General features: G+C 39.8%; 1 protein-coding gene across 3 annotated transcripts in view; it reads left to right on the top strand.

Moving 5' to 3' along the window:
- Positions 1 to 9,312, top strand: part of snupn (snurportin 1) — a 46,329-nt gene extending 37,017 nt beyond the window's left edge. The window contains exons 1-9 of one of the 3 annotated variants that reach the window (XM_028584644.1): positions 560 to 1,043; positions 2,127 to 2,291; positions 2,807 to 2,990; positions 3,909 to 4,013; positions 6,454 to 6,550; positions 7,044 to 7,141; positions 7,308 to 7,385; positions 7,902 to 7,982; positions 8,190 to 9,312. In XM_028584644.1, coding sequence (XP_028440445.1) covers positions 2,134 to 2,291; positions 2,807 to 2,990; positions 3,909 to 4,013; positions 6,454 to 6,550; positions 7,044 to 7,141; positions 7,308 to 7,385; positions 7,902 to 7,982; positions 8,190 to 8,510 — 1,122 coding nt within the window. In that variant the 5' untranslated portion in view covers positions 560 to 1,043; positions 2,127 to 2,133 and the 3' untranslated portion in view covers positions 8,511 to 9,312. Of the gene's footprint in view, positions 1 to 559; positions 1,044 to 2,126; positions 2,292 to 2,806; positions 2,991 to 3,908; positions 4,014 to 6,453; positions 6,551 to 7,043; positions 7,142 to 7,307; positions 7,386 to 7,901; positions 7,983 to 8,189 lie in introns of those variants that run through there. The other 2 variants (XM_028584643.1, XM_028584646.1) reach the window with 2 other exon arrangements.
- Positions 9,313 to 12,016: the final 2,704 nt, after the last annotated feature.

Here is a 12,016-nt window from a genome sequence, read left to right on the forward strand (position 1 = left end):
TTGTTTTTACATACAAATCATATCAGTTTATAATTATGTATGTATATGTATGTATGTACTGTATGTAACTAAGTAGGCTACATGTAATCCAGTACTGTAACTAATCACAATTTTAAGGTATTAGTACTTTACTTAGTATTTCCATTTAGGCTAGGCTACTTTATACTTCTACTCCACCACATTCTGGAGGCAAATATTGTACTTTTTACTCCACTACATTTATTTGTTAACTTAAGATACTAGTTACTTTGCAGATTCTGATTTATACTACAAAGTATAATCAACAAATACATTATGACGTATTGTTATAGTTTACGATACTCAGCATTATATAAAATGAGCCCCGGGACTCAAAATTACGAATCCCACTATGGCCACGCCAAGACCCGCCCTACGAAGCAGCTCGATTGGTTGGGGTTAGGGGATTGGTCAGGGGATAGGACCTGTACATGTAAGCGTGGACGCCTGGCCAATAGTAGTGTGTGAACGCTATTGATGGGCGGGTCTTGGCGTGGCCATAGTGGGATTCGTAATATCGCCCCCCGCACTATGTAAGTGGCCACTTTTGCAGCAATGTTAAAATGATCCAAATACAACTTTCAGAAATTAGCTATTCTGCATAAGGATTACTTTTACTTTTGGTACTTTAAGTATATTTCTATGCTAATACTTTTGTACTTTTACTTAAGTAACATTTTAAATGCAGGACTTTTACTTGTAAAGGGGTATTTTAACACTGTAGTATTGCTGCTTTTACTTAAGTAAACTATCTGAATCTGAACTTCCACCACTGCACATACCTATAGATGTAACGAATACACTTAGTTAAACAAAGTTAGAAAGCCCCTATACGCTTGGTCTGATGATAGCCAGACTACCTACTGCCAGGAACACAGTATTTCTGCACAAGTGCAGAAGTTTGCTCGGTAACTCCGGGTTAGTGTGCTGCATTTAGTCGGCCAACTAAAAGTCGCCCCTGGTGGGAAAAGATGACAACGTGACGTTTCAGCAGCAGCCTCCCTGAATGTCCAAGGTATTGTTATGTATGTATATGTTATTATGACTGCTATTATCCGAGCAAACCTCCTGTCCTTTAGTTACCTTAAGATAGTGTAGTAGTGTAGCTAGCTAGTCGGGAATTAAAGCTGTAACGTAACACTCGAATCAGTGTTGCTAACGAATGGCCCCGGCTAACTGTATGCTAGCAGGTTTAGCACGATGCTAGCTGCTAAGATGACTTAACTGGCTAGCTAGCTAGATGCAGCAGTCTTTTATACAAGAGTCCCCCGGGCTTTTCAAAAAATTCTCTATCACCCGTTTAAGAAGACGTTTGTTATCTGGACGGATTAATATAGTTACATGTGCGGATATTACAGTGATGTGGGTAAAACATTCCGTGAAACAGACATAACGTCACATTTAGTTGTTGAACTAATAGTAACGTTAGCTAATGTTGGTTCAGTGTGTTACTATCTAAGTGAAGTCCTCTACTTCTGTGGTGCCTGAACTCCGTTTGATGTACCACTGGTCAAGTCGAGTTATATACATAGGGCTATATAGGTAATGTAAGTTTGTATTTTTATATATATATATATATATATATATATATATATATATATATATATATATATATATATTATTTTTTTTTATTAATTAATATTACATATTTTTACATGCTTACTGTAGCTGTGATATGTTACTATCACAATATAATGGTGGGATTCCCACTAAAGACGAAATGTTATGAGGATGAAACCACAAAATTAGTTAAATAATTCAAAATACACTGCCTGCTTAAAGCAGTTGGCCAGTCATTGGTAACATCCGATTAGTTGTTTATATAATCTATTCTGTGCCCTTGCCTCGACCACTGGTACCTCAAAATTGAGTTCAGCAACATGTGGCAAAAAGGCTGAACTGCCAAAATACAGAAAATGACACCTTTGCCTCAGAATCACAAAAGAATCCCATTTATAGTTTTCATTATATATTCTTAATTTTGCACATAATTTTCCTGAGCTCACAAGTAGCACAGATTATGAATGATCTGTGGCACAAATACTGCCACTGTTTTCAGTTTCAGACTTGCATGGTATAGTGATACTTTTACTTTATACTTTTAACAGAGTTCCCATGGATGACCTGACCCAAGCCCTCTCGGCCAGCTTCGCTGTGTCCAAGGAGCCCAACACCACAGCCGCCCCTCACCCTCGGCTGGCCCAGTATAAGAGCAAGTACAGCGTGCTGGAGCAGAGCGAGCGGCGGCGGCGCTTTCTTGAACTGCAGAAGAGGTAAATGTCCTCATACGTCAGTATTTGATCCTGGAGTTTAATTGTGAGTTCTCAGTATGGAGCCTATCCCTTCTGGGTTAGAATTTCTCCTACCCAGAGCCACTACTCAAGATGAGTCTTATTTTTATACATACAGTAAGATAATAGTTCTCTACCCTTCTTCCTTCTGTATTGCGATATGAACACATTTTTTACCAACATAACCACTAAATGATGAAAGGCACTGGAGACCTTTTTACCTTACATTTCTGCTCCATCTACATACTTGTGACTATAGTAACGCTCATTCTAGAAAGCCCTTTAAAGAGGGCCTCCTTCCAGCTTTACAGAATTGGTCAACTTAAGAATGTAGGATGTGCGGATCCACTGATGTCAGTTCTGGTTGCAATTTAAATGCATGTTTTGAGTTACTACCATATCTTGTGTACTGGTAAATTACACAGATGTTTTCATCTCTAAAATAAGGCCACAGTGTACATAATTAAATGAGCCTTTTTTTCCATCACTGCTCTCAGCAAAAGGTTAAACTACGTCAACCATGCGCGGCGTCTGGCTGATGGGGACTGGACAGGGGCAGACAGCGATGGAGAGGAGGACAAGGAGAAAAAAGAGGAGGGGGGACAGGAGCAAGATGGCCAGACAGAGGAAGAGGAGATGGAGATTGAGAGGAGGAAGCTGCCAAAACATTATGCAAACCAGGTCAGTATTCGTTGTGTTATTACCCAGAGATATTATTCTATTCATGTGTGAATGACTGCACATTAAGCCATGTACTTTTCTGTTTCTGCATTCTTCATCTGGGCCAGCAGAGGGCACTAGAGTTTCTAGAATGACACCCAATGAGCTTACTAAATGCCAAATGACTTGAGATCCTCATTTTTGGACTCTTAAATATCTAGGGGGTAAGCGAGCATCCGCAAAGCGTACCTCCTATGGAGACATTTTGATGCTAACAAGCCATCACCCACAGTTAGCATCCCATTGACTGCCATTCATTTTGGCGTCACTTTGACAGCAAATAACTTTACGTTTGAAGCGTTTAAAGACTATTTGTCCATTGTTTATTTCTAAAGAAACACGACAATGTATTAAAGGCTCCATTACTTTGTACCTCACGTAGCAGACGTTTTTGTAAAAATAGGCTAACGATTGTGTCATAACCACACGACTTACTGTCGCATAGTAGAGGAATTACTGTACAGTACAGGAGAAGCTCGCAGGCAGTTTCGACTTACATTAGCTGTTTAAGTTTAATTACTAATGTTAACTAGCATGTTAGTTAGCAATAATTAGCATGTGCCTATGTTATCTCCTTACATATACCTACACTCTCCGTCTCTGCAAGATTGGGAATGATTGAGATTTCTCTTGACACAGCTACTAGAAGACTTCCAACTTTCAGACATGTTGCTCACGTCACATCTACGTAGTCAAGCTTAGTTGGAGGCTGCGCAGTAATGATCAGCGCTCACCAGAAAAGTGCTTCTAATAGACTTCACTGGTCTCCGTGGAAGTCTACGGCGTCGCTTTGTCCATTAATTTTACTGTCTATGTTAAATACAGTGTTGATGAAGATAAAAAGCTGAGTTTGTTAACGAAGTTCCTCTTTCTCCTTAGCTCATGCTGTCAGAGTGGCTGGTGGATGTGCCATCAGAACTTGACACCGATTGGCTGATGGTGGTCTGTCCTATCGGGAAACGATCCCTCATTGTTGCCTCCAAGGTAAGAACCAGCCACTGCTTTTCTGTTGATTCACTTAATGTGTTACTGCAGGAAGAAAATGACTATTTTAATGGCACCACATTGATAATTCAACACATATAGAACTGTCAATCAAATAGAATTGAGATTCTGCGATCAGCTTATATTGGCTTTTGGACTAGTTTCCACCTCTGCTGTTTCTGATGTGTCATCTTCCAGCCCTGATGGAAAGTCTTGCCACTTTCACAATTTGATTAACATTGAACAGCAGTTAGGATCCTTATTGTTTAAATGCATTTTGATGACTGTACTGAATCAATATTTTTAGAGGATTATATTGTGCTTTGCATTCATTGCTTGTAAATTCAATACTGCATTCCTGGTTTTGAGGAGAACAAGATGAGTCGTGCCTGTGAGTAAGATGAGGCACCTTGTCTGAGAAATCTTACACAAAATGAATAATGTGGACGAACAGTTGGGAAGAACATTCCTGAGCCTGTGATGGAGAAAGCAGTAAGCTGGAAGTGGTTTCATTATGATGCTGTTCACAGTACTATATGAATCTGAAAATGAGCATAAGTTTGAGTCTGAGGTGCTATGTGAGGCGGTTTTATCAAAATAAAATAAAATAATGCAGCTGCAAGCCACTGCATATAATTGTTTCAAAAACTTAAGAACACAAGTATGCTACATGGCGACAAGAATTTAATGCAAAAAGAAAACCGGTTTGGCCTTGACACCAAAGAAGTGTGTAGTATAATATGTTGTCAATGCTATCCTAGTCTTGGGTTCATTTTTTTAGCCAACAGACCTGATTTTGTGTCATTTCTAAAGCTGTAGTAAATATAGCAGTGGTTCCCAAACGTGGACCGGTACCGAGCCACACAGCAAGGAAACTATTTGGTATAAAAGCTGAATAATAATTATAAAGCTTTATACAATATTTGTGCAGTCATTTCCTCGTCTCTCCCTCTCAAGCCCACAACAACAGGATTAGGGCTGCAACTAAATTACATTATTGTATTGAAAGTTGTAAACATGAATAAAAAAAACAAAGAAACCTTGTGAGAGTGACAGATTGCTTTAGAGTACCTTCAAAACACTGGAGTTTTTTTTTTTTTTTTTTTTTTGTGGTCGTGGCCCTCGAACAACCCCACCAAAACAGTCTATCGTGCAAAAAAGATTTGCAACCTCTTGTCTGCAGGACATGTTTGGAATTGAATTTACACTATCGCCATCTCGTCAGTTGTTGAAAACAAAAGAATTTGGGAAGCCACGCTGAGTAGAGGCAGGTGAGTGGCAGTCACCAGGGCTCTGTGTTGAATCATATAAACCTGTCCGTCATATGAAATGCATCCCCAAATAATCCCCTCTTAAGTCCTCCTCTACAGTAGTTTCATAATCATCATCAAGACATAAATTATAAGAAGTGAAATTAGCTAATTTTTTCCATTTCCACTTTCTTACAACATTGTGTGTGTTTTTCTGTGGTAGTGTTATATGTAAAAACAATTGCCTCATTCATCACATATTGTTTCAGTATGTGATTCACGAGTAATGATAAGGCTTGAAAATGCTTCTCGGCATTCGATTACTGGTAACTCTGGTACAACACGCCTGTCATGTCATACTGGCCTAGACTACAGAGTTCCTCCCTCAGCACACACACAAACATTTGCTGCACTAGTGTCACTCCACACCCTGTGATGCAACCATCTATATTGTCATTATGACAGTCATCTGGTTTCTCATTCAGTAATTCAGATCTTGACCTCATTAACGACAAACCTTTGAAACGCCGCGGCACGCACTCTTTACCAACCAAACAGAAACAACAGATGGTTTCCGTTGCTCGAGGAAAACGGAACGAGACTCTGCTCGCTAGTATTCACACGTATCTGTCACAGTTACCCAATCTGACACTCGTATCTTCTCCAAAGTTCCTGTGCAGCTCTGTGGTAACTTTAGGCCCTAATGCTGCCAGGAGTTAGGCGGGTGATGACTGTTGGGACCACCTACACCAAAAGTCAATTTCTGTGATCTGTGACCCCATTTGTAGCTCCCAATATTCTGATGACCCGAGCAGTTAGAATCGTCAAGTTGTCTTATGAATTGAAGTCCTACTTTTCTATTTTTAAGTGCATGTAGGGACATCCAAATACAATATGCCATACATTATGATATATTTCAAATAGGTCTGTCCTCATACTTTGAGTGAGAGTGATGATTGAAAAATTATTTCAGCTCCAGTGACAATTTGATTACATTATTGTTATACTGAATTCTGTTTATATTATTGAAGTAAATTATAATTGAAAACTAACAAAATGAGCGCGCGCTGCTTTTTTATAACCAATACCTTGGCACAAGACATTTCAAACTCAGTTTAACAGTTCTAATGACAGAGTAGCTGACATTGTGGTAACAGTATTGTCTCTGTTATTGACTTTTTCTCATGAAGGGTTCTACTGCATCGTACACTAAAAGCGGCTACTGTGTGAACCGTTTCCCCTCCCTGCTGCCCGGCGGGAACCGACACAACTCGGCCATGGGTAAAGGTAGGTGGGCCTGTTGAATGTGCAGTGGTTAACTATGGCAGACCACTCAGGCAAAACAAGAAAGTGTTCCACCAACAGAAGGTTCTCCCATTATGTTCTAGCTTAAATGTAGTGCAACGACATTGAAAGAAATTTCAACTTAGGATTTAAATGTATTAATCGCAGACAACACTTTTTAAGAGAGGAAGGGGAGATCCCAAATTTTCCAAAGGGACCACATACAAACAGGATTTTGGGTAAAGGTGTATAAAATGATGATGAACCCTTTCCATTTGATTGTGATTTGCACAACTGAAAATATCAGAACTTGTAACTTTTGTGCTACTGGTATTAATCAATAATTCTTTCAAAAGCTTTGCATACAGCTACAGTACTATGGGGTTATAAACGTCTTTTCTTTTGCCTTTTTTTTTTAAAGTAAATAATAGCTGAGATAATAAGTTTTATAAAAGTGAATTCTGTAAATCTGTAAATGGCCCTTTTGTATGTGCAGACTACACGATCCTGGACTGCATTTACAGCGAGGTGGACAGAACGTACTACATCCTGGATGTCATGTGCTGGAGAGGCCACCCGGTCTACGACTGCCCGGTAAGACTTGGCTTCTAATCCTCCAGCAATCCAGGAATGCTTGTCTAATTGCTTAAGTAGCAAAGTCTGGGCCACAGATGTGCTTTTTTGCCACGTTGGCCATCTCATTGGTTCGGGATTCGAAGAGGAGGTTTTTTGTTTACAGTGCTTGTTTTCTCATCAACAGACTGACTTCCGTTTCTACTGGCTCCAGTCCAAAGTCCAGGAGACGGACGGCCTATCAGAAATCGCCAAACGCAACCCTGTGAGTAACAGGAATGGAGCCCATTCACTTCATGCCCCATTTTGTCCTTCCTAGTTTTCAGTACTCAGTATTGTTATTTGAGATACTGCAACATGTTTATTCTATTTTAGGTTTCCTGTATTTTGTGTTTGTTGTGCTTTATGCCCTGCTGCACCATATTTCCACATATGGGATAAGTAAAGTCCTGAACTTGAACCTGCTCAGAGGGAAATGAAACAAAAGAAAACTAAAAGAAAACTTCCATTACTGTCTTTTGTACTAATTGTGCACTAAAGTGATTATTGCACACAAATCTTAACGATTATGGGGCTTTGAGGAAGCCGGAGTGAACATTGAGTTCATGGTTCACCTTTTTAATCTTTAGTGTTTGTGTAGAACAGCCCAGTAGGAGCTAAATCAGGCTTAGTCCTTGTAGAGTAAACTTGCCATTGGAAAGCAGTTTCTCACATTTGACAAGAAGACAAATTGTGTTTGGAACTAACAACATGGTGCTCTGCTTTTGCTTTTGTCCAACAGTTCCGATTTGTGAGCCTCCAAAGCACAGATTGCACAGCAGAGCTGATTCAGAAAGCCCTGGCAGCGGAGTATAGCTTCGGCGTAAGAAAGTTATCTTGTCCTCCAACCGTTTTCTGCTAACACCTTAATGCTGCACATTGGGAGTAGTGTTAGTCAAATAAATGCTAAACTGCTAGGTGTAATGATGTATATGGGAGGTAATTCCTTATCTTTTTATGAACCGTAAACAAGCCTTTATTTGCTTCTCGTCAAGCTTGGATTAGTTTCATTCTGAATTTCTGGCTGCAGGTGGACGGTCTGCTCTTCTACCACCGGCAGACCCACTACACCCCCGGCAGCACCCCTCTGGTGGGCTGGCTTCGCCCCTACATGGTCACTGATATCCTGGGCATAGAGGTCCCCGTAGGACCTCTCACCACCAAGCCTGAGTACGCCTGCCACCAGCTGCAGCAGATCCTGGAACACAAGAAAATCTCAAGTGAAGTCCGCCCGGCCAACAGAAGTGGAGGCTATGAGTTAGAGTACCTGTCCACACCAAGCCTGGACAGTGGGGACACTCTGAACTTCTTGAATCAAAAGCCAATAAGGGAAGCTCACATGGAGATCTGAGTGGGAGGCTTAACGAGATGCAAATTGCTAACTCGGGGTTTCTGAGTGGTGGTGGCCCACATATGGCTCCTTAGAATATCTGCTGAATGGTTTTGCAGATCTGACCAATTGCAAAGCATGGCTAATTCTAATCCGGCACTGCTCAGGACGCCCTCGGAGTGCCGATTAGTAGAGCTATGCTCTATATGTGTTTTTAAATGGCTAAAAACTCTGCCATTTACATGTTGTACCTGTTGCAGAACTCTGAAACAGATTTGTTTCTTTGTGAGTAATTGCACAGTCATTAATCACTATAATTACTTAGTCACAGTGTGTTATGCAGCTCCCTTTCATAACACCATAGGTAGTCACGTGTTCAAAAAAATGGGACGAGAGGTTTCTTATGGGAGATATACTGCAAAGTGCAGCACGGTAAATGTTGTGGTGAGGTGTTTTGCTCCTCTGCATTTAAAACAGATCTCGCTTATGAAACATCCTTACTGTTGTCAGTTGTTTGCAGACTTTCTAAAACTATCTAAAAACTCCGGTATTTTTCAACAGATTATCATTCGTTATAATGGAGAGTTGCACTCAGTGATTTGGAAGTTGAGGTGTTGCTGACTGGTCAGACCCTGTGAGTTGGGAGCAGCAGCGACATGGACTTTTACAATTTAATGTTGAATTTAAAATTGTTTAGATGATGTTTTTAAAGTGTATGTTTCTCAATAAATGTTTTTTTTATCGGCCTACACTCACTACACTTTTTTTGAAAGGTCTATTTCAGAATCAGTTCAATCCTCTAGGAGAGACATTTAATACAGAAATTCTTTAAAGGTCCCATGACATGAAAATGTCACTTTATGAAGTTTTTAAACATTAATATGTGTTCCCCTGGCCTGCCTATGGTCACCCAGTGGCTAAAAATGGCGATAGGTGTAAACCGAGCCCTGGGTATCCTGCTCTGCCTTTGAGAAAATGAAAGCTCAGATGGGCCGATCTGGAATCTTCTCCTTATGAGGTCATAAGGAGGAAGGTTACCTCCCCTTTCTCTGCTTTGCCCGCCCAGAGAATTTGTCCCACCCATGAGAGAAAGACATCATGGCTTTCAAACGAGCAAAGTGGCAGTTGGTCAAGGCCACACCCCCACCCTCCTCCTCAATAGCTACAGACACAGAAATGGCACATACTAAGAAAAGCTCATTGTGGGACTGGCTCTAGTGGCTGTAATTCTGCACCAAGGCTGAATTTTGGGAAAGAGACTTCAGATACAGTATTAGGGGACCACTAAGGTCTATATAAAAGCATCCAAAGAGCACCATGTCATGGGACCTTTAATTAGACTTAAAGAAAATTGTCAATTTATAACATGCTCATTTAATTGGTTGTTTGGGTATAATTCAAAGTATCAAACCATTCACTATTATATGCATTTTAGGAAATAAACGTAAATTTAGATCAAGTCCGTAGCTAAATACTGTTTCTGTGATTAAAGATTGCTATATAAAATTAAGCAAGGAAAAATGTTTTTTTTTAATATAATTTACATTATTTATACAATGAAGTTAAATAGAAGTTAAGAAAATCCTTTTAAATAGGATTTTCAAAGCAGCTCAGGCACTGTATGCACTGTCAATATACCTGCCAGTAGCTGATGTGCCAGTATATGGTAAGATGTGACTCATACTGCTGATATAGGCACTCACCAGCAGAATCAGAATCTCTTCCCCCTTTGTACTGCACTTACTGTGACATTTGTGTAACTGTAAAGAGCTGGGGGGGAATTGTCAACAGGAAAAGACGTGAAAGTGTCTGGCAGGATTGGAAATTTTGGCGACCTGTGCCAACACATCCTCTGTGTAGCAACTCCCAAAGTGATTGCCTCAGGTTATCATATCTGGGCTGTATGAAGTAGTTTACAATATCTTAGCAAGGGAGGCAACCTGATTTTCTTTTTCCTTTTTCTTGCCATGTTTTTTGGTGAGAATAGTTTTGAAGTAAAGTTGTTTGCGGCTTTAAATGCAAATTAGTAATATGACTTCAAAGGTAGCTGAGGTAGTAGTGGTAACTTTAAAGGAACTGTCCACCCAAAAACATTGTAATTCTACCTGTAGCTAGCAGCGTGGCTATACATACTGTATAGGAATGTCTGTTGGTCAGTCCACCGCTTTGGTCCAGACTAAAATATCTCAACAGCTATTGAATGGATTGCCATGACATGTTCTACAGACATTTATGATCTACAGAGGCTAAAGCGTATAGGCTTTGGTGATCCCCTGACTTTTCCTCAAGACTACCATGAGGTTGACCTTCATGGTTATGAGTGAATTGTCTCAACAACTATTCGATGGGTTGCCATGAAGTTTGGTTCAGACATGTATGCCCCCCTCTGGACGAATCATTTAACTTTAAGGGACCATCATCTGATTTTAAACGGACATTGCCTTACACCTCAGCTGTACGTTTATTTAATTCTAAGTAGTGAAATTTAATTCTTTAATATGGTGAAAATGGTAAACCTACCTGCTTACCGTCGGCATTTTAGCACGGTCTGTGTGAGCATGCTGATGTAAGCGATACTGTTTTAAAGAACAACTTCCTTGGCTTGGCTGTAGACTAAATTCAGAACATTTTAACACAAATCTTTTGGTGCTTAGTTTGTCATATGAAAATAAATATTTTGTGTCCCAATTACAGATAACAAGACGTTCAAGATTACATACAAAATAATAAAAGGCTGACCAGTACAGGATTTTGTGTTTGACTCTTAGAATCAGAGTATGCCTCTTTCTTGAAACCTCAATTTAAATTTCCAATAATCACCAAGTAATAAAAGGATTTAAAAAAAAAAAAGAAGGGAGAAAAAAAGGTGTAGTTATCTTCACCACTTGCAGCTTCACTAGAACAGCACGCACTGCAGCTAAAAGCCATGTTGTGTTTGTGCCACTACTCACTTTTTCTACACTGGAAAAAAAAAAACAGAAATCTTGTTTTCTCGATGGTATCACTATTGCTCAACCACCTACACGGAACATCAGCAGGTGAAAATAACACGCTCAACATCCTTCTGTGGGGGATTGTTATAACTAATTCTGGGAAACGTAGGACATCACTGACTGAAGTAGTGGAGGGTGCACAAAGCAGCGACAGGAAACTCAGTAAACCACAATTACAATATCTGGTAACTCCTGGAAAGCATCAAATATCACAGACCGATCTGAACAGTAATAATAGTGGATGGAAGTATTTAGTAGTAGCAGGTTCTTGGTTATCTGCTTTTTGGTGAGATTTCAGTTCTACCTAAAGGAGGAAAATGATATAGGTTATAACAGTGTTGATGTAGTTTGTGAACAATCAGATTTAAGGTAGAATTTTCCTTTGGATGATGCTACAGAAAACATGAGCAATGTTTCCACGGGTTTTTTTTTTAACCTCCCATTGTTTTAATTGCATCGGTGGTCAAAGTGTTTGCAAATACAAATTTCTGAGAAAAGGTCCAAAGTATTTGACTGCTCCAGACTTACAGAATT

Source organism: Perca flavescens, chromosome 8, assembly GCF_004354835.1.
Source record: "Perca flavescens isolate YP-PL-M2 chromosome 8, PFLA_1.0, whole genome shotgun sequence".
In the NCBI taxonomy this organism is placed as follows: domain Eukaryota; kingdom Metazoa; phylum Chordata; class Actinopteri; order Perciformes; family Percidae; genus Perca; species Perca flavescens.